At 44.8% G+C, this 26,162-nt stretch overlaps 1 protein-coding gene across 11 annotated transcripts in view; it reads left to right on the forward strand.

The window, feature by feature from the left end:
* Window positions 1–796: 796 nt before the first annotated feature.
* The window catches only part of HMCN1 (hemicentin 1), a 182,579-nt gene continuing 157,213 nt past the window's right edge, over window positions 797–26,162 (forward strand). For 3 of the 11 annotated variants that reach the window (XM_085232392.1, XM_085232391.1, XM_085232389.1), the window contains exon 1: window positions 849–1,310. In XM_085232392.1, coding sequence (XP_085088518.1) covers window positions 878–1,310 — 433 coding nt within the window. In that variant the 5' untranslated portion in view covers window positions 849–877. Of the gene's footprint in view, window positions 1,311–26,162 lie in introns of all 11 variants that reach the window. The other 8 variants (XM_031554941.2, XM_085232383.1, XM_085232382.1 and 5 more) reach the window with 6 other exon arrangements.

Consider the following 26,162-nt stretch of genomic DNA (forward strand, 5'->3'; position numbering starts at 1 on the left):
TAATTTTCCAGTCACAATATGATGGTCTGAGTGCACAGTTTTAGCAGCAGTTTATGGAATAGAGCAGAGGGGAGCTAATGAGATAAAACTGCATTGCCTGACATTCCCCGCCACACCAAACACAGTAGGAAGCCTCCTGCCTTGTTCCATGAAGGTCAGAGATGTAATGTTCCTCCTGCTCTTTATGCTGCCCATAGCCTGCCTGGGTAGCGTGGCCACAGGGAGGCGGGCCGCAGAACCTGCTCACATGGTGCTGGGCTGCCACTGAGGATCAGGTTTTCAGGATAAGGTTATGTGCCTACTGGTATGAGGCCACATCTTCAAACAACTAAGCAGCTCTGAAAAACCTGGCCTTAAGTCTCCTGGCTGCTGACCAGATGCAGAGTGGGGTTAAGCACTGCACCATTTGCTTGCTTTCCATCATGTCCAGCCCAGTGGGTGCCTGAAGCACCCATGTCCTGGGGTCTGTGCTGCCCTATTCACTCATTACTTCAACGCAGCTTCCACACAGCAGGGGAAGGTGAGGTCTGGACTGCCCTGGCCGCCCCGCTGCCGCCAGAGCTCACAGAATCACAGAATGGCCAGGGTTGGAAGGGACCTCAAGGATGATGAAGCTCCAACCCCCCTGCTAAAGGCAGGGCCACCAACCTCCACATTTAATACCACATCTGGCTGCCCAGGCCCCCATGCAACCTGGCCTTGAACACCTCTAGGGATGGACGGGGCATCCACAGCCTCTCTGGGCAGCTGTTCCAGCACCTCACCACGGCACCTCCCTCTCGCTGACGGCGGCCCCGCGAGGGGCGCTGAGATGAGGGCCGCGGCCGCGGCGGGCCGGGAGGCGGGGCCAGGTGCCGCCGCAGCCGGGGCTCCCGAGATGGCCGCCCCACTCCGAAGTTGCGCCCCGCGGCGTAGCGGCGGCCCGGCCTTCTCCCTCGGGGCGGTGCTGCCCCAGCCCTGCCCGATAAAAGAAAGGCGGAGCGGGGCCGCCGCGGCGCGCAGACAAAAGCTGCGGCGCTTTCTGCGTTCTCCGCTAAGCGGAGCCCCTTCCCGGCGGATCATGGCTCCCGGCGCGGTGCGGGGCGCCGTGCTGCTGCTTCTCGCCCTGAGCTCGCGCGCTGCGCGGGAGTCCGGTGCCGAGGCGGTCCCGGAGGGAGCCTCCACGCTAGCCTTCGTGTTCGATGTGACCGGCTCCATGTACGACGACCTGGTGCAAGTCATCGAGGGGGCGTCAAAGATTCTGGAGACGTCGCTGAAGCGACCCAAGAGGCCGCTTTACAACTTCGCCCTGGTGCCCTTCCACGATCCAGGTAGGGGTCGGGCTCCGGCTCCGCCCGGCTGGACGGTCCGCGGGCGGTTCCGAGGTACGAGGCCGGAGCCGGAACGCTCCCCGATCAGCCCCGGTGCCGGCTGGAGCGGCTGAGGGTACCGAGCCCTCGTGGCGAGCGTCTGCACCGGTGGGGCTCCTGAGTGCCTTTCTATGGAAGTACGTCCGTGAACCGCGGTGGCCGTTGTCTCCCGATGCTCACGGCCCTTGTTCACGTGCGGCAGCTCGCACCGAAACGGCCCGACAGCAGGCGGGAGGTGAAGGGCTGGTTGTGACGCTGCCCCGTCCTACCCGCTGCCGTTCCCGTTTCTGCCTGGGCCGCCGAGCCGTCCCGTGCCGAACGCCCGCGGCGATCCGCGAAGGAAGGCGGAGCGGCGTGCCCCGGCTGGTGGCGGGTGATGCGCTCGGCAAACGCCCTTTTTTCTTTCCTTGAGAAAGTGAATCAAAGAAAGGGGGATGAGAAGGCCCCTGAAAGTAACCTTTCCGGTCCTAGTTTCCGTGGTATTTCTCAGAGTATGATATTCCAGACAGAAGTTCCTGAGCGTTCTGTGCAGGAATGTCATCAGATGAGAAGCGTTGCCCTCGTTCCCTGCACTGCGGGCACTTCTGCCTGATAAATATTTGTTTGCTACTGTTAGATACATTTTGAACTAACTGCGTGGAAGACTGAAGAAAACTTGTCTTTGCAGACTTTGCTGTTTTGTTATCCATATGTTTGTGTAGGTTCTCCTTCTGTCTTTTAAAAGTTGTATCAAAAAAGGTCCATTTATGTATCTTAACATTTGATGTCATCTTTGTTTTCCACTTGGAGAGGTTTACCTTGGATGCCTTACCAGAAAGGGACATACTCCTTGTCTTAAAGCTGTTTGAAAGGGGTGTATTTAAACTTCGGTCTTACTTTCTGAAAATTGTTTCTGTATGTCCTTCTTAGTAGGAAGCCCGGCCTAGCAGCTTGAATTGTATGCTTGTTTTTGGCACAGAGCAAGACAGTGGCCCATCTGCAATGGGTTTCACACTTGAGCAACATGGGGATATGCTGAAAGCTCCCTTTTGGAAAAGCCTTTTGATTTTTGATTCTCCTTTGTGTGCCAGCATGCACAACCAATGGTAACAGATAACAAGAATTTTTCTGTTGTGGTTTTTCAATCAACAACACAACAAACAATCACAGAAGTTTAGTAGGTTAGAAGGGCTGTTTTGAAAAGAAATTTCTTCCATTTAATGGGAAAAAATGAAAAACTATCTCCCAAAGTAAAGAAAGTTGGCGCAAAGAAATTTTGTATTAGAACTAAAATTAAAAGTTCTGATACAGAAAGTATTGCAGTTAGTCCAAGTACGTGATAAAGGAAGACAGAAAGTATGGAAATAGAGGAGCAGGCTTTCTCTTATGTGCACGCTTCTGCCTTGGAACAGATGCATGTGAATGGTGGTGAGCAAGCTCCTCTGACCATAACCTCTAGCTCTGCTCAGCTGTAATACTGCTTTTTCTCCTCAACTTGTGTGGCTGAGACCCTGTGCCAGCTGGCATTTTAGTGCATTTCTAGGTGGGCAGCATCACCACCATTTCAGCATTGAATATTGGGACCCAGAGGTTCCCCAGCACTGTGAGAGTGGGGCTTGTGGCAGGGTGTGGCAGCAGCAGGTGGGTTTGAGAGTTCCTGGGGCATTTATTCCCTTCTCACCTTGGGAGCTGAGGGCCTGGTGGGCTTGCTGCGGCTCTGCTTGTCTGTGGGCAGCAGCTCTGCCTTGCGATACTTGCTGGGTCTCCTTGCCTTCTTCAGCAGGTGAAACTGTTGGAAAGCTGTCTAGTACCTGAACTAGCACTATTAATGGGTTGGCAAGGAGGAATAAACTGCTTGCCGATGAGGTTCCTGCAGGCAAATATTTTGCGAATGTTTGCTGGGTGCTTGGTAAAATTTTTATAGGACACAGAGAGATGTTGCCTCTATTCTCTTTGATAAGAGTAAGTTCAGGGCAAAGAAAATGATTCTCTCCGCTATACTCAAGCTCTTTCTACTTTGACAGTTAAATGGGTTTCATATTCACAGAATCACAAGTGAAGAAGTGGACTGGCTAACAGGTCTCTGGTATGATGGCTCCAGTGGTACTGCCCAGTACAGCAGCTCAAGGTGACATGACTTCTAGAGAGGTGTTCTGAAGGTTCTGAAAAACTCAAGGTTGTTCTTTTTTTTTTTTTTTTTTTTTTTGATTTACTTTGGACGTGCTCAAATATATAATGACAGAAATAATGCCTGTGCTTCCAAGTCTTGAATTTTTCTCCGTCCTGATTTAGGAGATGCAGTGCAAATGTACAATTGTTCAGTGCTGTCTTGGTATGTCTGAAGACCAGTGATAACTGGAACTGGGCAAAATCATAGAATCATGGAATACCCTGACTTGGAAGGGATCTGCTAGAATCACTGAGTTCAACTAATTGTTTAAGAGTTACTGTTACTGCTTATTTTACCACTGACAGTTTCAGTGGGTAATATTTTTCCCCTAAAGCTCTAATTCCATCTCTTTGTTATTGTTACTGCTTCCATGGTTGCTCTTATCAGCAGATTGACAATTTTCAATATCATACAGTCAGGAACAACTCTGAGTCATTGAGGATAATATCTAAAACACCTACCAGTATTTTTTCCATCTCTGAGATCCTGTGATAACTGTAGTGAGCACGTCTGCTTTGAGACCTTACTGTTGTCAGTGGTAGAATCATTGTGGTATTGCTAAAATCAGTTAGCAGTGGAGATTTTCTTCGTCCTTTGGAAGAACTTATTGCTAAAAGTGTGGTCATATGATTTATATGTAAATGACACAGAAGACAGTATTGTCTGTGCCAGAAGCTCCCAAATCTGAGTATACTGAAATGTGGTGACATCACCCAAAAACTTACTAGAACATCACTTGAAATAATTGTTTGGTCTCAATTCTGTGTTCAGCCTTACAAGTACGCACAGTGGTAGCTTTTCCTCCCAAATCTTGAATTCTTTTTTGCAAGGGCAATAAATTTTATCCCTGTTTTTGCTGGAAGATGCAATAGAGATTTCATTATCTTCTGCTTTGCATTATGAATTATTTTTCATGTTGCATCTGAAATAGCTGCATGTTGAACTTGTTTAGAAGTGACTTGTTCTGTTTTGTTTTGCTGTTTCCAGCTCCAGGTGGTGAGGACAAGTGAAAAATTCTGTAGCTCATTAGTAACACATCCCAGTGTTACTTTGTTCCAAAAATTATTCCTGACATAGAGGGCTGCTGTTTGGAAGTGTGCGCCTGTTCTCTGTAGTTTCTGGAATTTACATAGAACATACTTTCTCTAGAAGCAATATGTCCTATGTTGTGCTCTTTCTCAGAAAGACATAGCTATAAAGTGCCATTATTATTCAACAATTTTTCAACAATTATTCAACATTCATGGTGTGCAACAATGTAACATGTCATTGTACAGACTTTAAATACATAGAACGACAGAATGAAGCTCTGCACAGCAAGATCTGTCCCTGTCCCTGTTGATAGCTGCTGCCCCGTTATTTCTAACTATTTACTGGTTGATCTCGAAGTAAATACTGTGCGGAACTGAAACAGGCTGGAAAGCAGTTGAGACTGTGAAGTGGGGCACCTGGAAGGAGCAGCTGCTGCAGCCTGTGGCATATGGGGGAGTGCTACTGAAGTGGGCAGTGGTGGATGCCCAGCTGGAGGAGCAGCAATGGGTTGCTGCAAGCAAGGCAGAGAGCATCAGTGAGAGCTGATGTACAGCCTTTGGACATGTTCTCTTCTGCTCCCTCTGCTTTCTCTGGTTTCATCTCAAAGTGACAGCAGTTGGTGCTTCCATACTATGTCATATACAGAAGCTGGATTAATTTTGCTGATGCCAGTGATTTTTGCACAGCAGGCAACACTGTGGGTGTTGGTATAAGCTGCATGGTATGGAACCCAAACAGAAATTTCTGATATGAACAGCTGCTGAATTGGTTTATTTGCTTATAAATCAAATTTCTAATAACTTTTAAGAAGAAGAGATTTGATGTAGATCTTCCATGCTTTTAAACTATGAGTAAAAGTGTCTGCATCACTGCTCAAGCTGGATACAGCCTGTCTTTCTCATCTAGAGACAACAGTTATTTTCTGAGAATGCATAGAAACTAAATGAATAAGGAGGTGTAAGCATTATTATACACCTGTGTCACTGTAACTGAGACCATAATGTTCACTGTAAGGTGAATCCTCAGTGATATGAGCAGATGAACGATGACACAGGCCTTGGAGGCATAGGGAGCCTTCACTGAAGAGAGGAACTGGAGTTCTCAGAAGAGAAGGACCAAAAAAGTGACCTGAGAGGCTGTGATCCCCAGTCCATCTCCTTGTGGTTCTTCATCACCTGACAGCACAAGCTCAGTTTGAAGCAGGCACAGGACATGTCCTGATGGCTTCTGAACACCCTGTCTCGCATGATGGGGCATGGAGTCATGTGCTTGTTGCAGCAGGAGCAGTGTCATCTGCAGTTGGAGGGGCAGAGACAGTGGGGCTGGATCCAGCTGGCTGCTGAAGGGTAGGTTTGCACTGGACTGGCTTTGTTACATGCTTGTGATGTTCCTCATCCTGCTGTACCTGCTGGTAGCAGCCTTGAAGTGACTTGCGGAAAATCAAATTCCATAACCACAAAGTAGTTATAAAGCAGGTATATATTTTTATTACAGCACACATTAATACACATTTAATACACAAGCTGTGAAGAGTGCTTTAGCCAGGCAAAGTTCAGTAACCAACTGGTTAATTTGTTCCACAGTTCTATAAATCCAAATGAAGTATTATCCAAAGTAACTTGGTGGATCACCTTTATTAGTTCCCGTAGTTTATGCGTATCTGTTTCTATTCTTTGAGTTTTGTCAACATACGCAGAGCAGCTTTGATTGATTATAGTGCACATCCCTCCTTCTTTGGTGGTAAGGAGGTCAGGAGCCATTCTATTCTGCAATACTACTTAACTAGAGAGGATACTTCTTTCTGCAATCCAAGTATAGCATCCATAGTTGAGTTCTTGATATTCTCTAATGTAGCTGATATGTTGATAATTGCCTTTTCTAATTCACTTACTCCTAGACTAGGAATAAACCATCTAATAAAACTATGGAACCTAAAGTGTCTGTCTATAAGGGGGTTATTTCCCTTTTTACCCTTTTCCAAGAGGTTCTCAGTATCCCTGCAGGAGGAGCTGTTCTATTCAAGTGCTAAGTATCCTCCTTCACAATGTCCTTTCTAGTTCTTAGGAGCAGTCTTACATTGAGACCTGTCTATACTTGCTATACTGAATTTAGGTCCTTTTTCTTATTGTTGTGATTTTCTTTGCACACCTATGCCTACTTCCTGCTCCACCCAATAGTGTCCGATTGGTGGAGGGAATCCCACACTGGGGGATTATCTCTTGGTAAGGCTGTACATATCCAACAATCAGTGATGTTTAGGCTAGCCACTACTCCTTTAGTGATCTTTAAACAGGTATTTTCATGCCAGGCTAAAGCAAGTCTTATATAATACATCCAACCTATAAAAAATATTCTAAACGTATTGTCTCTTAATCCTTAGCTTCAGTGGTCTGGTCTTCTTAATAGTCCTCTAGGTTTGAGATGTCTTCTTAACTCGTGTATAATGGATCCACAACGTTTGCTCTTTTATCTTCACTGCGGTGTGGGATGTCAGTAAAACCAGGAATGGTCCTTCCTACTTGGGCTCCAGTACTGAATCTGAGAGGTATCTCCTGGTACAATATTGTATATAAGTCCATCTAGGCCCCTGGCTCTAGTTCTCAGGACCCTCTTTTTGATCTCCCTAAACTGTCTCTGGAGGCTAATGACATACTGTGTTAACATCTCCTCTCCTACTTGGTCTGAAATCCTCTTTTGTAGAGAATAAGGTCTTCCGTACAGAATTTCAAATGGGCTTAGCCCTTCTTTTACTCTGGGTTTCGTTCTAATTCTTAGAAGAGATAAGGGTAAGGCTTGGGGCTATGGTATACTTGCCTCTTGTCCTAGCTTAACTATTTGTAACTTGATTAGATGATTCATCTTTTCTACCTGGCCGCTAGACTGTGGCCTATAAAGAGTGTGTAACTGCCAAGGTATCCCCAACAGGTTACTTATCCATTGTACTACTCTAGCAACAAAATGAGGACCTCGGACTGAGGAGATTACGACAGGAACTCCAATCTTGGGGTGATTTCTTGTATCAACGTTTTTGTTACCTCCTATGCTTTGTTAATTCTGCAAAGGAATACCTCCGGCCACCCTGAAAAGATATCAGTTAATACTAACATATATTGGTATCCCCCTTTTCTTGGGAGTTCCAAAAAATCAATCTGCCATTGCTGTCTGGGAAAATTTCCCTTCCCTATTTGTCCCAACAGGACCTTGGGGCCTGTTCTAGGATTATTCTGTAAACAAATCTCACGTTGCTGTGTTACCTGTTCAATGGTGATGTATAAATTTCAAGCCACAATCCCTTGGCTCAGGTATTTATACAGGGTCTCGGTTTCCCAGTAAGTTTTCCTGTGCTCAGCTATGATTATGGCCCATATAGGGAGGTGGGAACTATTATTTTATTCTGTACCGTAATCCACCCTCCTTTTCTCACTTGCCCTCCTAAGTCCTCTATCAATTTTTAATCTTCTCTTGAATATCTTGGTTTACCTTCTATTTGAATTTTACCATCTGGAACCAAAGCCTGCACTTCTATGTCCTTCGTTTCCGCCGCTCTTTTTGCTTCTCGGTCAACTAATGTGTTGCCCACTTCTTCGGTTGTTTCTCCCTTCTTGTAGGTTTTGCAATACATGATAACCATCTTCTCAAATAGTTGTACTGCTTCTAGAAATCTCAAAATTTCTTGAGCATGTTTAATTTTCTTTCCTTGAGCAGATAATAGTCCTCTCTCCTTCCATATTGCTCTATGGGCATATACAACACCAAAGGCGCATTTTGAATCCATCCATATGTTTATCCTCTTCCCTTTGGCTAGCTCTAATGCTCTGGTTAATGCAATAATCTCTGCCTTTTGTGCCGACATGTTGGGTGCAAGGGCTCTGGATTCTATCACCTATCTGTAGTAGTCACAGTGTACCCGGCCTTGCATGTTCCTTGCTGTATGTAACTGCCACCACCATCTGTATACCAAGAGTCCTCCGCATCCTCCAATGGCTCTTCCTTCAAATCTGGTCAACTAGAGTACACTGCCTCAATAGTCTCCAAGCAATCATGAGTTACCAGTTCTCCTGAAGTTCCACTAAGAAATGATGCTGGGTTGATAATGTTAGTTACCACTATTTCTATGTCATCTTGCTCTATCAGGATGGCTTGATACTTGAGAAATCTTTGTGGCGAGAGCCAGTGCCCTCCTTTTGCTTCCAATGCCATGGACACCGTGTGAGATAGAAACACTGTGATTTTCTGGCCTAATATGAATTTCCATGCTTCCTGAATATTAAGCACTAAGGCAGACACTGCTCTCAGGCAGCTAGGCCACCTTTTGCTTACTTGGTCAAATTGCTTAGAGAAGTAGGTCATCCCTAGGAAAATCCGGAGCTCCTTAGTCGTTTGAGGTTCCGGAATCTGGCAAATTCTTCTTGTTCCTAGGGTTTCGAGATCCAGCAGTGATTTCATAACCCAAATAGGTTACTTGTGGCCGTGCCACCTGGGCTTTCTGTGGGGAAACTTGATAGCCATTAAGTCCAAGAAAGTTTAGTAAACTAATTGTCCATGTTATGCATACCTCCTTTGTTTTGTAGCTATCAGAAGGTCATCTACATGTTGTAACAGGGTTCCTTGTCCCAGGGGCTGTACGCAGTGCGCAACTTTGGTAAGTTGGTTCCCAAAAAGAGTGGGACTATTTTTGAACCCCGGGGGACTATTTTTGAACCCCGTCCATGTAAGTTAGTGTTCTTCCTGAATCAGGATTTTCCCATTCAAAGACAAACGTTAGCTGACTTTCCAGACTCAATGGTGGACAAAAGAAAGCATCTTTTAGGTCCAGAATGGTAAACCATGCTAATTCCCCTGATAATTTTGTAAGCAGCATATATGGGTTTGCTACCAATGGGTATAAATCCTCCACTATTCTATTGATAGCCCTTAAATCTTGTACTGTCCGGTATTCCCATCTGGTTTTCTTACTGGGAGGATGGGTATGTCATATTTTGACTCAAACTCCACTAACAACCTGAATTTCTGAAAACGGTCATTTATTAGTTGGATTCCTTTCCTATCTTCAAATTTGAGGGGGTACTGTTTAATCCGAACCAGCTGAGCTCCCAGCTTTATTCTGATTGCTATTGGTGCTGTATTCTTAGCCCTACCTGGGGTTTCTACTGCCCACACTCCAGGATAAACTTGATCACTTACTTTGTCTGGGATCCCAGCATTAATAGTGATCAGTGCTAAACTAAGCACCTCTATTAACTGATGTCTTTTACCTTAAGTTCCAATTTTCCTTCCCTAAAGTTTATTTCAGCTTTCAGTTGTTCTATTAAATGTTACCTAAGTAACATTTGGCTTTGATGAATTTGGCATGTACAAAAATTTGTGTATCTCTACTTGTTTACCTATAAGCCTTTTCACTTGGGCCCGTGGCTTCACTTCAGAGAGGAAGATCTGTGAAGGACTGGAGTTAGAAAAGTATTTAACACCGAATAAGTTGCTCCAGCATCTACCAAAAATTCCACACTTTGCTGCAATTTCTTCCCTAGCTTAATTTTCCCCACCCTTAGCTGTTATTGCCAAATCCATTGCCTCTTTTTGCACTAACTACTTTTTTTTGTTCAATGGGGGACAGAACCCCTCCAGAATCTTCCAGCCCCTGCTCAGCTCTTCCTGAGGAGATCTGGGTCCTAGAGCCCTGCTCTCAACTCCTCTCAAAAGGCTTCCTCTGCTACCTCTGGGATACGAAGTTTCCTAGGTTTCTGCAGATGAAGGCTATTCTCGCTTCCAGTGTCTCGTTTCACAAAAACAACATTAATTGCAAAAGAGTACCATTTAAAGGCCATTTTTCACCACCTTCCAACCACCACTGATTACTATATTTAATTAAAGTTTCCTTGCTCGCAGGGCCCCCAGGCTTTCCTGCAATATCTCAAGTGAGGTTTGCCTGCAAACTTCCTTTCCCCATGCTCCCCCATATTAAGTTTAATTGATTCTTTATTGTTCCCCAAAGTCCACACCTTATAGCTAGTATATTAATATGATCAAATATGTAGTCCTCTTTAAATCCAAGTCCACAACCCCAACCAAAATGCCAGTTTCCTCTATTCCACTGTAGTTTCTGGACAGTATTACAGGTCAAGCCTCTGATAACAAATACGGGGTTGCAACTATTTTCAGGGTGAAACAAACATCCAATTATACTTGATTCTCACATTCACACTTCTCATACCTTGGATCCAATATTTAGCATTCATGCTATATAGCAGATGCTTATAAAGTCTCTGTTGCTGGGTAATGGAGTCTGCTTACTACACCGAATTCCCTGGGCAAGAACAATAACCAATGTCCCCCAGCAATGAGAGCACCTGTGTTATAAATGGAATTCCACAAGCAATAATTTTATAACAGAAACACTTAACAACAATGACAAACACAGTTCTTACTAAAACCAGTTCAGACATTTACTCATTACATATGTCCTACCAGGCCTCTTCCTGGCAGCTAACTGCAAGTGCCCCTCACTGACCGGTCACTTTAAACTATGGATCCTATACACTTTTTGTAGCTATGATTTTTCCAAAGTATTACAAAGCTCACATTCCTGAGTGCAGTATAGCCTCACTCTTGGGATGCCTTGCGAGTTTTTACCTGAGAGGTTCTTGGAATTCTTGAGATACTTCCCTAATTGGGTCCCCACTTCCTGAGGGAGGGGTATGCTCCCACCCAATCGCGATCTCCCTATGCCTATGTCTGCAGGTCCGCCCTGCAGGGGAGCACCCTTGCTCCTTCACCCCCATGTAGGATGTCTCCTTATGACTTCCGTGTCCCCTGTATTTACAGTATACCTTGTTCGCATCCAGGGTTCTTTCTTTGCTCTGTGGTGGCAGGTATGGGTGGGGGAGCCTCTCTGAGAATCCTTGGGGCCTGCTTAAAGGGTCCCCGTCCTGGTCAGTCCTGCAGAACAACAAAGAATGCTCCAGCCTGGATTGCCAGATTGACTTGTGGAAAATCAAACTCCATAGCCACAAAGTGGTTATAAAGCAGGTATTTATTTTTATTATAGCGCTGTGCACACACGCTGGCTGCAGAGGGTGTAGCTACTACTAGCCTGCACACCAGAAAGTGACAGTTTGAGGAGATTTATAGAGACAAGTTATACTTATGCAAGAATAGGAGGGGATATTACAATTGATTCTAAAAAACTAGGCGTAGATTATTCTGATATTACAATTAGAATAGGAGGGGATATTACAATGGGTTCCAAAAAGTTATTATAATATTCTCCACACCGATTGCTGAGTTACCGTGACTTGCAGGTTTTATTCCTTGCTGTAGTGACACAGTGTATACCAATAAGTGAGCATGAGTGCCTGGAGTGGCCTGAGAGAGATAAGGCTGCATTCCTCGGCTCATTGACTCGTCCCCCTCCCTTCTCCAGGCCGTTGCTAGGAGAGGTTAGTCAACCCCCCCCTTTCTCATCCTTTCCTGTAGTGTCTGTTTTGCCTTTGTTCACTTTACACCTCCTTGCCTAGTTCATAATTAAGCAAAATGCCATTTTGAAACAATTCTAAAGTAATATGTTCCACATCAGAAGCTGTTCTGGCACTGCCATGTGGTCCTTTTCTGACCCGTTCTTGGTGCTGCGTGTGCTCTGAACCCTTACAAGAGGAGATTCAGCTCAGTTCTTGAGGATCTGGGTAAGCTGGATTCATGAGTATGGAAAAGGAACTTTCCAGAATTAACTTCATTTAGATAATGGGTTTTTAATGTGGCCTGAAGAGTGCCAGGAGGAAACCTTGGAATGATGAAAGCCCGCAGATACCAGTTAGTGTGTATTTTCCAGTCAGTGATTTGATTCCTGGCATATGCTGCGGACATTGGTTTTGAAGGAGATGCGTGCATCAGAGAAATATTAGGAACATATGTACTTCAGTTTGGAAATGGCAAAACAATATCTGTGTTGAAAGAGACTGATGGTGTGTTACTTAGTTGTCTCACCATGCCTTGACAACCAACAGTTTTGTTAGAAGAAATAGGATGGATTTAATGACATGTGCTTTGGGCTGTCTGCTACATATGCTTTCTTTACTACTGCCAGTGTGAATAGCTTTTACCCCTTTATTGCATTGTTGAGCATAATTCAGTTTTTGTAACCTAGCCAGTGTTTAGAGTCTCTGCGCTATGTGTGCTGCTTTTAAACCCAATCTATTAGATTTTTTTTTGCCTCTTTTAAGGCCGTGTTATGCCATTGTTATTGGGCAGACTTGAGGCCCACGCTTTGCATTCTACACTTCTGTGTAGAGATAATTGCAATGTTTTATTTGGAGGTGGGATCAGTGGTTTTGGTCATGCATATTCCCTTGTGGCAGTTGTTTAACTTCTCTTGTTGCTTATATAAGAACATGTGCAAACTGTTCTTTGGTAACGTGTCTGAGCTGTGTTTCCCATGCTGTCCTTCCAGAAGAGGGGCACAGTGCCTTGGTGTTCCTGACGCTCTGGAATTGCACCATGTTAGGTCAAGATGTGTGGAGCCATCTGGTAAGCAGGCATTGTGTGCTCTCACTGACTGCAGAGGGAGTTGACAAGTTCAGCAGAACTGTAGAATTGTTGGCTGAGGCCAGTGGGATGAGCTTCAACAGGATCAAGCGTCAAGTCCTACACTTTGGTCACAACAGCTGCGTGCATTGCTACAGGCTTGGGAAAGAGTGGCTGGAAAGCTGTGTGGTGGAAAAGATTAGTTGACAGCTGGCTGAACAAGAGCCAGCAGTCTGCCCTTGTGGCCAAGAAGGCCATTGTCATCGTGGCTTTTATCAGAAATAGTGTTGTCCACAGGACTAGGGAAGGGATTGTACCTCTGTACTCAGCTCTGGTGAGGCTGCATCTTGAGTACTGTGTTTTACTCAATTTTAAGAAAATTGAGGCCCTGAAGTGTGTCCAGAGAAGAGCAACAAAACTGCTGAAGAGTCTGGGAACAAGGCTTGCTGTGGAGTGGCTGAAGGAGCTGTGGTTGTTTAGTCTGGAGAAGAGGAGGCTCAGGGGAGCCCTCATAGCTCTCTACAACAACCTGAGGAGAGGTTGAGATGAGGTGGGGGTTGGCACTCTTCTCAGGAAGAACGATGAGGTATTGGAGCAGGCTGTCCAGGGAAGTGATGGACTCATCGTTCCTGGCAATTTTCAAGAAGAAGGTGGATGTGACACTGAATGACATGGTTTAATGGGTGTGGTGGTGGTGGGTTGAATTTTGGACTAGACTGTCTTAGTGTCCTTTTCCAATCTTAATGATTCTATCATCTACAGCTAGATTAGGTTCCTCAGAGCCTCGCCCAGGCTGACCTTGAATATCTTCAGGGATGGGGCATCTACCACCTCTCTGGGCAACTTGTTCCCCTGCTTCAGGAGCACCGACTGGAACTATGCATTAGGAATGAATTCAAGTGGGGCTCTCTGCTTTCTGCCACATTCCACGCAGATGCCATATGCTGTGATGAGCCCAGCCCATGTAGGGAATGGGTTGTGGCCCACTGTGGTGTCCTTGCTTGTTCTGATTTGGGCTACCCATTGTGATTCTTGGCATGAAGATGGCTGTGACTGGGCACTAAAGTGTTGCCAGCATCTCAGAGACCTTTTTTTTAATTACTTTTCCCCATTTTTTTTCCACTTTCACTGTCCGATGTGTAAGTTTCACTCTTATGAAAGCAGAACCACCATGCTTGCTGAGGAGCCTCACGTGGTAAGGTGCTTTGAGCTAACACTACATGGTGCTGAGGCAGCTCCAGCATGGACCCAGGATCTTGGTGAGGTGGCTCTGCAGAGCAATGCAAGTATGGCTCATCACAGCATGGCTTGTTGGAGTTCCTCACTCACCCTGCCCCAGGCTGTAAGCAGCTCTGCCCCTGGGTGCTGGTTCAGCAACTTTTTGTGCAAATGGGAGTAGTGCTGGCAGTCTGTGACCAATAGCATCTGTGGGGATGAGCTACAGATGGGGGTTGCAGTGTGTGTTGTTAGCGTGTATGACAAATGTAAACAGGCCATGTGTACTCATGAGGAGCTGCTAACTAGCTTTTTGTTTGTCCCATGTCCTCTTCCATGGATTTCCTCTGGCATTCCTCTGGCCGGGACACTGTGTGCTGTTTTCCAGCTTGGCTCAAATTGTAGCCCTTTTTCTAAAATGTACTTAACCACAGATTTCAGTCTGCAAAGCATTACTGGTAAAATATGTATATTTGAAAGTGACGTGTTCCCGAACACCAAGCCAACAAGCTGCATACATCACATACAGTGAAAGTTAATTGAAAGTGTTGAATTTATTTCTGTTAAGCTCTTGTAGCAGCCTCATCTGCTCAGTTTAGAACACTGGCAGTGTGCTCTCAGTAATACATATAAGTTGGTGTGATATTAGGTGCGAGGAAGCAGGCACGTGTTCAGAGCAGGTGTATAATAGAATGGGTCTCCCAAAGTAAGTTTGGAGGTGTGAGCATTGTGCAAGGAGGGTTTTAGACTGCTCTTGGAGGTGACTGCGTGAGCTGGCCCCTTGTGATGCCTGCAGTAGAGCTGAAATTCAGAGGGAGCGAGCCTTATCTTGATATTTCTGTGCTCCTCATGGTGCTTCCTTGCTCTGCTGTTTTTCCAGCCACTGGAGTACAAGGTACAAAGATGGCTTTAGAAGACAATTTCTTGCAGCTTGGCATAAAGTAGAGCCAAATTCTTAATATCAGCTTTATAGCTCTGGAAGGAATTGCAGTCAGCAGTGCTCTTCAGACATCACATTGGCATACAGCTGGATGTAACTGAAGGCAGAATGGGACCTCAGGTTTTTGGACTGGAAAATCCCTGCTGAAGTGCAGTGAGTCGGGGTGGATTTGTGTAATTAAATGGAGATGAAGGCATGCCTTGTGTGTCTGCGGCCCTGGCTAAACGTCTTCTCTGTTCACTCAGGACAGCAGCTCTAATCTGTGCCCATAGGTACTGCTGGATCCCTGCCATCTTGTTTAAATTACATTCATAGCCTGAGGGGGAAGCATTGTAATTTTCATGCTGTGTACACTGGTCACGAGCGGAGGTTAAGCGTCTCTGGGGGTGCTGAATATCATTGAACTATTTCCTGAGTTCTCTTAAGCTACACAATGGTATGTCCAAGTCTGTTTTCCAAAGGAGCGTTTTGTTTAGTTAGTGACATCTTGGTGTAGTTTGCTGAACTAGTATGCTTTTGCACTTGGAATTTATTGAGGAGTAGAAGAAGAGGAGGAGAGTTGTAAAGGAAAAAATGAAGTGCCTTATAACAGCTAGGAAGACTGATTTTTTTTTATGTCCCTGTCCTGATTTAGGCTTTAAGCAAACCTTCTAGGAGATCACAACTTTGCAAATCTTGTGCCAGAGCTGGCTTTTTGGGCTATAAGTAGATGAAATGGCTAGGCATGCACATGGGCTCAGGTACATGTGCAGTGGCTGGAGCAGCCAGCCAGGCACTGAACTCTGCCAGCCATTAGGCAAATCTCTCTGCATTTTGGCTCTTTGTTTCACTGTTTGTGTTACTCAGCCCCTACATACCACCACTGCAGTGGCAGAAGTCTTATGCCAGAGTGTTCTGGCTGGCTACTGCCTCTTGCTGGAGCAGTTAGAGTGCTGCTCGGCCTGGTGGGGCTGGGGCGAGCTGAGGCCATACTGCGGGAAGACTGCTTGGGGCTGCATCCTGCTTGTGCTCCCATGATGAGCATGGGATGTAAGCAAGGACACTTCCAATTTAACAATGCACTGCTTAAAAAAAGTATGTCTTGGTGTCCTGGGGCATTTGAGATGAGAGTTTTATTTTATTTTATTTTATTTTATTTTATTTTTATTTTATTTTTTGTCATCCTCCCCTTCTCAGTTTTACATAAGCTGAATTGAAGCACAAGGATGAATTCATGCACCTTACTTCTGAGACACATGCTGCTGACATGGTAACTCTTTCCTACTTGCTCAATCTCCGGCATCTTTTAATCTCCTTTATTCTGCTTCCAGCCCATCCTTTTCTCAGAATTTCCTCTGACTTTTCTTCCTGGGAGCCTTTGTCCCTTCTCAGCACTCCCTCCTTTATCTCAAGTCTGCCTGCCTGCCCAGCAAATATCTTGCATCTGTGGCCGGATTATGCAATGGATTATGTTATTATCACAGCAGCTAAAGGTGACAAGCTTGTGCTCCACAAGAAGTCCTGCAGAAACCATGGTTAGGGTTTTTCAGGAGGTGATGGAGAAACCTCTCCGTCACTACCAGCATGTCTGGTGCATGGTGCTTCCTTTGGACTGAACATAGAAGGATGCAGTGTTATTCTTATGTTAGCTTTACAAGTGGAAATTGCTGCTGCTGTGTTCTGCTACAGTACCCTCTTTGAGCTTCTGGCCCTTTCTGAGCATCAGTGTGAATGCTACTCAGTAATTCCAGATTCATCCCAGTGTGGTCCAGGTTAGCAGGGTCTGCTTAGGCTATCCAGCTTAGTTAGAAAGAGTGTACACGAACTGCTTAGCTGCAGAATGGAGAAAGTGGTGACTTGTGCTGGAAGGACAAATATTGAGCCCCTCACTACAAGAAAGACATTGAGGCTCTGTAGTGTTTTTAGAGAAGGACAATGAAGCTGGTGAGGGATCTGAACCATAAGTCTTATGAGGAGCGTCTGAGGGAATAAAAGTTGTTTAGTCTGGAGAAGAGGCTCAGGGAGAGACCTTATTGCTCTTTATTACTCCTGAAATGTGGTTGTGGTGAGGTGGTCGTGGGCCTCTTCTCCCCCATAACTAGCAATAGGACGAGAATAATGGCCTCAAGCTGTGCCAGGAGAGTTTCAGGTTGGACAATTAGGAAGGATTTATTCTCTGAAAGAGAGGTCAGGCACTTGAATGGGCTGCCCAGTGAGGTGGTGGAGTCACGGTCCCTGGAGGTGCTCAATAAATGTTTAGATGTTGTACTAAAGGACATGGTTTAGAGCGGAAATATTGGTGGTAGGCGGATGGTTGGACTGGATGATCTTGGAGGTCTTTTCCAAAGTTGGTGATTCTATGACTGTTTTGGAGAGCTGCAGCTGTGAGAGAAGGTGTATCCCCTGCGCTGGTGAGCTGAATTGAACTGTAATGATTGAGTTGCACAGTTGTGTGTAAGTCTAAGCAGCATCTATGGATACCAGTAGTGGAAAAATGTGGCTTTTTCATGTATCAATCTGTGTTTTAAATATTCCCATTGTTGCTTGTGCTTTGGATGTAAAAAGGGAGGCCACTTCTCTGCTGTAAAACTCAGTCCTTTTCCCACCCTAGAAATGGTAACTGAAGGTAACAATAACACATGCTGACTGTATTGCATTTTAAGGAATTAGGCAATTTTATTGTGGAACGAGGAATTCCCTGGAAAGTCTGTGGTAGCTGCATCAAGCCTTGACACGGAATAATACAAGTCCAGAAGGCTGCATCTCTCATGTGAGGGACTGAGAGATAGAACTCCTCAGATTTCACTTCCATCTCTGCCTTTGAGCCACTGTGGGTTAGAAAGCAAATCTTCTTAGATGATTTCAAACTCCAGAAATTTTGGCTATGGATAATTGTGATGTCTTAAGCCCATCTCACCTTTTGTATTGTAGCTGCATAGCTTTAAAGCAGATTCTTAGTTACTGGCAATAAAATGTCCCATTGCCTAGACATCAAAGTGTAAAAACTGGCTTTTATACTCTGCTTAATTGAACAGGATTTTATCTCACTTAAAGTAGACTAAATCTGGAGTAATTCCATTACAGTAAATGCTACTAGTTTGGATTTACACCAATTTAACTAAGATCGGAGTCTGGCTTTGGTTGTCTTGATAAATATTACACATTTCTCAAATTGCCTTTCTAATCTCTTAGTCATTGCTGGCTCCTCTTTTCCAAATTCCAAGTGTAACAGTGTAGGTGAAATGTTTAAGAAGAATGTTTAAGCAGGGTCTGCTTTTTATTAGCTCAACTGTTTTTGTTTATTTGTTTAGTGCTGTTTGAAGTTTCATTGCAGTTGGGATAGGATCAGAATTCATCCTGCTTTCCCTACTTGATTCAATTTCTTCAATTAGAAATGTGATGTCTTAAATTATAGGCTGCTCTTCAGTGCTATCATTGAGTAAAAATTGTATGCGCTGGTGACATTTCAAAGGAATTCTTAACTCTGAAGTTCAGAAAAAGGTTGTGCCTTGAGGCATGTCTATTAATCAGCAACATAATGGCTTTGAAAGAACTTAGGAAATGCTAGATGTGACTTCAGAGAGCAAGCTGAATTAATTTTTTCCTGGTCTTGTTTATATTTCCTGAGATTACATTTGCTTCGTAGCTGTGTACTCTGAACTTCATGACAGCATTTTAACTGTGAGAGACATCTGGAATTACATAGAGGTTATTCTGTTAGTTCAATTGGATTTATGGTTAAGGTGGGGCATTGGGGTGGTTTTCTCAGTGCTTAGGTAGTTTATCTGGTCTGCGGGGGTCTTAGGCCATGTAATCATACCCCAAATGAATACACATCACTTTATTCATCTCTTACAGTTGGATTTCTACTGTTTCGATGTATTTATTTTCATCTGATGACACACAGTCCCATCAAAAATATCCTGCTCTTACTGTAGTGGTGAAGGATGAGTGGGTCAGAGATGCACTGCCTCTTGCCCAGTGTGGAGGCCATATGTGTGAATGAGCAAGGCCTCTGATTAACCAAAACACGTAAAAATGTTTTTGTATATATTCTGTTGATTTTTATACAATTTTCACATATATTAAGTGCTTTTCTGAACAGGTCCCCAAGGATTTGCCTCAGGCTGTAAAGGGAAATTTTGGCAGCACTAGTGATCAAGCCTGAAAGATACAATCTTAATTGTTTGAGTGCTGTTTCATACTGCAGAAACCTGAATGAGAGCTTTCTAGAAAGACATGTATGTTGGTTCGGTCTGGACACTAAATGCTAGATAAACGCTGTGTAGCCACAGTCTTCACTGTGAGCACACTGGTGGGTGGCTGGTGGAGGTTTTGCAGGTCTTGCAGGCAGGCCATGATGTGGGGATAGCACCTACAGCTTTCTTCCTTGTTGGCAGTGCTCAAGAGGGTTAAGCCTGGTAGCATGTGTAGGGATTCTGTGATGTGTTGTGAGTGCCACACAGACTTACATTTTCTATTGTGGTGCTGAATCTTTTAGATGCAAGAACTGAGGTATGCTGAGAAGCTTGAGGCAGCACAGTTCATCAGAAATGTGTGCTTTCTGCTTAGCACTGATGGCACGGTGGGTTTGACATCGGCCCTGGCTTCTTGGGCTATCTGGTGGAAGCCTTGTGCCATGAGTGACAAATTGAGAGGATGTTCAATTGCAGAAGAGCATTCAGTAGTGTGCTTTTTTCCAGCCTTGGCCTGTTTACGCTGTTTGAAAGTTTCTGTTGTTGAGATTCCTTTCCTAGAACTGTGCTTCCTTGCTTTCTGGCTAGGTTGTGCTGACACAGCGTAACCAGATGAGCAAAGCTCTGCAGGCAAGTGTTGCAGAGGTGTTTGTGGGCAAGTGTATGAGCAGAGGTAGTGGGCAGGTGGAGACATAGCACTGAGGCACTGGGTGTCTGAATTCTTCAGTCTTACAGCCTCTAAAGGACATCAGGCATGAGACTGGTGCTCAAGACTATGCCAAAGACCCTGTGGCAGGGCACCAAGCAGCCAGCTCCAGGGCAGAGCCAGGAGCTGGCCCTTGGGAGCAAGGAAAGTCAAGGGTAGCTTCAACAAGCTTTGGGATGAGTTTTATTTCCTAGTAGTACTGGAATCGTACCAAGCTCTCATGATTTAAAAAATTGTTCCATGTGCTTTGCAAAACTGCTCTGCTTTGCCCTGAAGCACCTTACAAGGACACAGCTGTCAGCTCTGATATGACGCTGTGGTGACAGGCTCCGGGCTGGATGTGGGCATGGTGTCATCTCTAACAGCCACTGCTCTTTAATAAACATTTTGCACCTAGATGTGTTTTGTCAGTCTGGGAAAAGAATCTGAGAGACAAGAAGCCTGTGGAAATAGTAAAAATAAATACTGAAACTAGTGATGATGAGTGGTATTCCTTAGAGGCCTGGATGGGGACAAGCACTATTCAACATGTCTGTCAGTGACATGGGCAGCGGGATCAAGTGCACCCTCAGCAAGTTGGTGGATGACATAAAGCTGTGTGGATTGGCTGACATGCTGGAGAGAAGGTAAGTTGTATCCTGGACTGCACCAAAAGTAGTGTGACCAGCAGGTCATGGACGTGACCATTCCTTTCTGTTCTGCTCTTGTGATTCCCCACCTGCAGTGCTGTGCTCAGCTCTATGGCACCCAGCACAAGAAGGGGGCTGGAAGAGTCCTCCCCTGTGAAGACAGGCTGAGGAAGCTGAACTTATTCAACCTGGTAAAAGGAAGACTCTGGGGAGATCTCATTGGGGCCAGCTTTCCAATGCTTAAAGGGGCCTTCAGGAAAGCTGGGGAGGGACTCTGTCACGGAGTGTAGTGTCAAGACAAAGGGTAAAGGCTTTAGACTATTATAATAGAGGGGAGATTTTGATTAGATGTTAGAAGGAACTCAGAGGACAGTGAGACACTGGCACAAGCTGCCCAGAGATGCTGCTGAGGTGCTGGCTGTGGTCCTGGGCAGCCTGATCCGGTGGGTGGCAACCAGCCCACATCAGAGGGTTGCGACTTGGTGAGGTTTTAATGTCCATTCCAACTCAAACTATTCTGGGTTGCTTTGAAAATTTGATCACTCAAGCTGATGTAGTAACCTGTGAGACCTTTTGTTTCATCAATGGTGAGTGCTAGAAATCCCAGCCTGTGCTAAAAGTACATTCTGATATTCACCCTCAGGCTGTGCCTGGCTTCTAGCTGCAGCCACTGGAAGTCAATACTCATCTTCCACTTGTGCTGGGCTTGGGCACAGAAGTGGTTCCCATATCAAATATCCTAGTTTGAGTTGTCAGAGGGGATCTCACAGTACCTGAATGTTCAGAGTGCAGCTTTTTCAGTGGTTGCATTGTATCTGGAAGGCACTGAGCTTGTGATTGTCCTGTGTAAGGACCTCAGTTGGGTTGAAGCATTGATTCTGGAGCTTGCAGGCTTCCATGCTGCAAATCCAAAGTCTTGCAGAAGAAGAAAGCCTTGTGCTCTGTATTAGCTAAGCAAGCCAAGTGGTTTATTACAAATGATAATCATAGAAAATGCTTCCATTAAAAAAAATAAAATAAAATTCTCTAAGGATAATCTTGGTAATGATTTTGTGATATATCACTTTGCTTCCATGCCAGAGTCCTGTGTTTTTCCATTAGGGTGCTCAGCATTTCGCAGTCATGGAATTTGGACAAGGCTGGACAGAAGATGAAATTGGAAAATGCAAGGATCAAGGCAGATGAGAAGTCTAAGCTAATACTGTGCTTTAGCGGATGTTAGCGGTCTAAACATAAATACTGTAATTATTTAGAACAAATTCTAAAAGATGAGCAAACAGAAGACAGTGTTTCTATGTGAAGTATTTATGTTTTACTGATTGAAGTCTTCCTTGTGCATAGTGGAAAAAACCTATTTTGCTTAGGGTAGGAAAGTTAACGTTCTCATGTCTTCCTCCTCTCTTCCTCCCATTTGCATTTTGAATCATTTGGAGGATGCTTGCATTGCTAAAGTGATAAAACTCAGCAGAGTTTTATAATCCACAGATAACATTTAATTGTATAAAAATTGTAAAAATGTTTCCTTCTCTACCCCAGCTTCCTAAAAACAATAGTGACCACTCAAACCTGCATTAAGAACAAACATATTCTCATGAAATCCCAGAACTGCTGTGTTTCATAGCTGGAGAAGCAAATGGAAATTGCTTTCTGAACAAATGCAGTAGGCTATTCCAGGTTTGGTTCTCTTCTAGTCTTAACTAGATTTTTTTAAATTATGTTGTTACATGGTAGTGTCTTGCTTTTGGAGTTCTCAGCTCTGTACACTAAATGACTGTCAGCTGAAATGGTAATTGAACTTGATGTAGAAGACTGCTCAGGTACCATGGAGTATACATAATGTCACTAAACTTGTGGATGTTCTTTCCGACATGACCAGCAAACATGTCTGGCTTGCAGCCAAACCGTTGACAGCATGTTTGGGATTGGAGACTTCTGCACCACAAGGCTATTTAACAGACATTCTCACACTGTTGTGGGGACAAGTTCCACTCCTTTAATTTTTTTCCCAGATAAAAAGGATGAAATCAGTGCAGTACTGTGGAGCTAGGCAAAGACCATTTTGCTGCTTATAAGACTGACATGGCTGTGGATTGGCTCTCAGCAGGTGCCAGGATGTGGATGGCTGCCTCTGAGTAGGCTCATCTCTGCCACCAGGCCTTTGTGTTCCTCTAGCGTGAGCTTTGGAAGGGATCGGAGGCTGTACCACAAGGCATGTTCACTGATTTGTACCGTGGGAAGAAAGTAGATATGGCTCCATTGTCACCACCAAGCTGTGCAGGCAGCTATGGAGAAACAGAATCACAGAATCACAGAATCGTAGGGGTTGGAAGGGACCTCCAGAGATCATTGAGTCTAACCCCCTGCCAAAGCAGGTTCCCTACACCAGGTCGCACAAGTACGTGTCCAGGTGGGTCTTGAATGTCTCCAGAGAAGGAGACTCCACCACCTCCTTGGGCAGCCTGTTCCAGCACTCCGTCACCTCACCTAAAGAAGTTCTTGCGCACATTTGTGCGGCACTTCCTATGCTGCAGTTTCTAGCCATTTCCCCTTGTCCTGTCTCCACATACTGCTGAAAGCAGTCTGGCCTCACCACTCTGTCCCCCACACCTTAGATACTTATAGACCTAGATCAGGTCCCCTCTCAGTCTTCTTTTCTCAAGGCTGAACAGACCCAGTTCACTTAGCCTTTCTTCATAGGGGAGATGCTCCAGGCCCTTCACCATCTCTGTGGCCCTCCGCTGGACTCTTTCCAAGAGATCCCTGTCTTTTTTGTACTGGGAGCCCAGAACTGGACACAGTACTCCAGATGAGGCCTTACCAGGGCAGAGTAGAGGGGGAGGATCACCTCCCTCCACCTGCTGGACACGCTCTTTTTAATGCACCCCAGAATGCCATTGGCCTTTTTGGCCACGAGGGCACACTGCTGGCTCAAGGCCACCAGGACGCCCAGGTCCCTCTCTGCAGAGCTCCTCTCCAGCAGCTCATCCCCCAGCCTGAATTGGTGTATGCAATTATTCCTCCCTAGATGCAAGACTCTATGCTTGCTTTTGTTAAACCTCATCTGGTTTCTTACTGCCCAGCTCACATGTTAAACTCCTCAGCCTGACCATGCAAATCCCTTTCCTGGGGTTATGGTGGCTGTTCAAGCCTCTCAGGCTCTGCTCCGCCTAATTCTAGGATAAGTGGATTCCTTCCTGACTGATTTCTGCTGCTTGAAATCGTTGGTGCCTTTTAGAAAATCACATAGTTGCACATAATACAGGCAAAAGCTAAGGGACAGGAGAGGGCTGCTTCCATCTGACTTGACAGCTACTAAAATGAACAGTGCTCTGGTAAAGGTTTTGAGAGGTTTAGCTGGCCTTCAAATACTTGCTAAACCCTTCTTTTCAATTCTTTTCAATCCAAACCACATATTTTCCAAAACAGAGTTAAAATAGTCCAGTAACCTTTTTTATTCCCTTTTTTTTTTTCTTTTCTTTTTTTTTTTTCTTTCCATGGGTTGGCTCTGTCAGATGAGCAGTTTTGCAGTTGTGCTTTCTGCTGCTTTTTCCCATAACTTTCTTGTGCAAAACAGCCTCACTAGGGATAGTGAGTGTCTGAAGTAGAAAATAAGATATCTATATAGTCTTCCCTCTCAATAGTATATGTTTAAAAGTATAAAAAGATTGACTTTAATGTGGTACACCAATAACTGACATTTATTAAAAGTCTTCAAGTGGATGCTTAAGATTCACTTAAGAAACTGCTGCTTCTTTATTCTCAGTTGAGTTTTAATTATATAGGTCTAGCTAGGTCTGTGGTTACAGGCCAGTCAGCCTGTGGACCCCTGCTACTTGAGATACAATCAGGGGACGTGGTGGGAAGCAGCAGAGGAAGCGTACTGATGGGGACTTGCAGCAGCCAGCAGTGCCCTGGCTGGTGCTTGCAGCTGCTTGGGACGAAGCTTCCTGAGATGTTGTAGCAAGGAAATTAGTTGTGTAATGTGGTGCCAAGTGTAAATCTAGAATTAAAAATCGAATTTTAAAGACTGCTGCTTAATTTTTACTTCAATGCGTTCAGGTTATTAATCACAAAATAACACTATAAAATGTGTAGTTATGTTCATTCCTGCCTTACTCTTCAGTGTAAGCTATTTATCTAGCGCTGTAGCAAATGTTGATGGAATCTTGCCAAAATACACAGACCAAGAGATGAGACAGAAATATGCCTGGACTGTACTGGAGTTCAGTCTGCAGAAAGAATTTAAAGAGCATTATGAAAATCTTTTACTCGATTCAGATTGTTGTTAACAAAGGGAAATAAACAAAACCAGAGAATAATCTGATGACCTTTTCAGATGTTCTCTGGGAGCTGTGCGTGGGCCTGTGTCAGTAAGTGCTGTCTCTCCCATGCCAAACTGTGAGGCAGCAGTGGTTGCAGCTCGTGTCAGTTGCTTGGCCTTTGCTGTAGGCTAACGGAAGCAGGTCCTTGCAGAGTTTGCGTGCTGTATAGAATCAATAAATGCTTTTTTTTTTCTTCTTGTTAGCAGAAAAGAGAAGAAGTATCACAAACTAGTGTACTCTTGGAAATATGAGATTGAGAAGACCCAGACATAAAGCCTTCATGCACAGAAGAGATGCTTAAGAAGAGCATGGGCAGCTGTTCGCTGTGGACTTAGTTCCCTGGAATGGCTCAGGACCTAAATGCAGGGGACCACTGGGCTTGATAATCTCCATGGCTCTTCACGTCCTCTGGCTTCTCTCAGGGACTGCTGGCTGAGTTGTCAGCTGTTGATACGTTCTGTAATTTAGGCAGAGAGTTTGCTAGGGATGGCCAAAGGCACTTGAGAAGTACTGGCTGCCGACCTATGGTGAGAGCAGACCTCCAGAGCTGCTCAAGCAACTGGGGAGCAGAGGAGGAAGGTAGACTCCTGACTCCCTGCAGATGCCGGGGCTCTGTATGCCCTTTTGTCCTCAGGAAGAGAAAACTTACCTCATGTTTTTTTACAGTTTAGGCACAGAGAGCCTCTGGCACTGCTTTGAATTTTAACCATATAATGTAAAGAGTTCTAGTCTGTTTTCCTGTGGGTTTTTTTTGTTTGTTTGTTTGTTTGTTTTTGGTCTCTGTGTGTGAGTGAGCTAGCAGCAGACAAAATCTTGCTTACACCAGAGGGAATTTACACGTAGATTATTTCCTTGGAGCAGAAGTCATCCTGGAGACCTACTTCAGGCTTTCTTGTCTTTATTTTCAGCGTGAGGGAATAGGTTTTCCGTTGGTGGTTCCGCTGTGAGTGCGATGTAGTGCCACCCATGCTATGCGCCTGAGGAACTGCAACACTGTTCCGAGAGAATTGGTAACAAACCAAATTAATTTTAACAGTCTCATGAAGATGAGGCTATTTTGTATATCCTGTTTTATTATTGTAATTCTTAGGATAGTAAACAGTATTCTTATTGTTACTATGCTAGGCA

Source organism: Meleagris gallopavo, chromosome 10 (genome assembly GCF_905368555.1).
Source record: "Meleagris gallopavo chromosome 10, MGAL_WU_HG_1.1, whole genome shotgun sequence".
NCBI classification, from domain to species: Eukaryota; Metazoa; Chordata; class Aves; order Galliformes; family Phasianidae; genus Meleagris; species Meleagris gallopavo.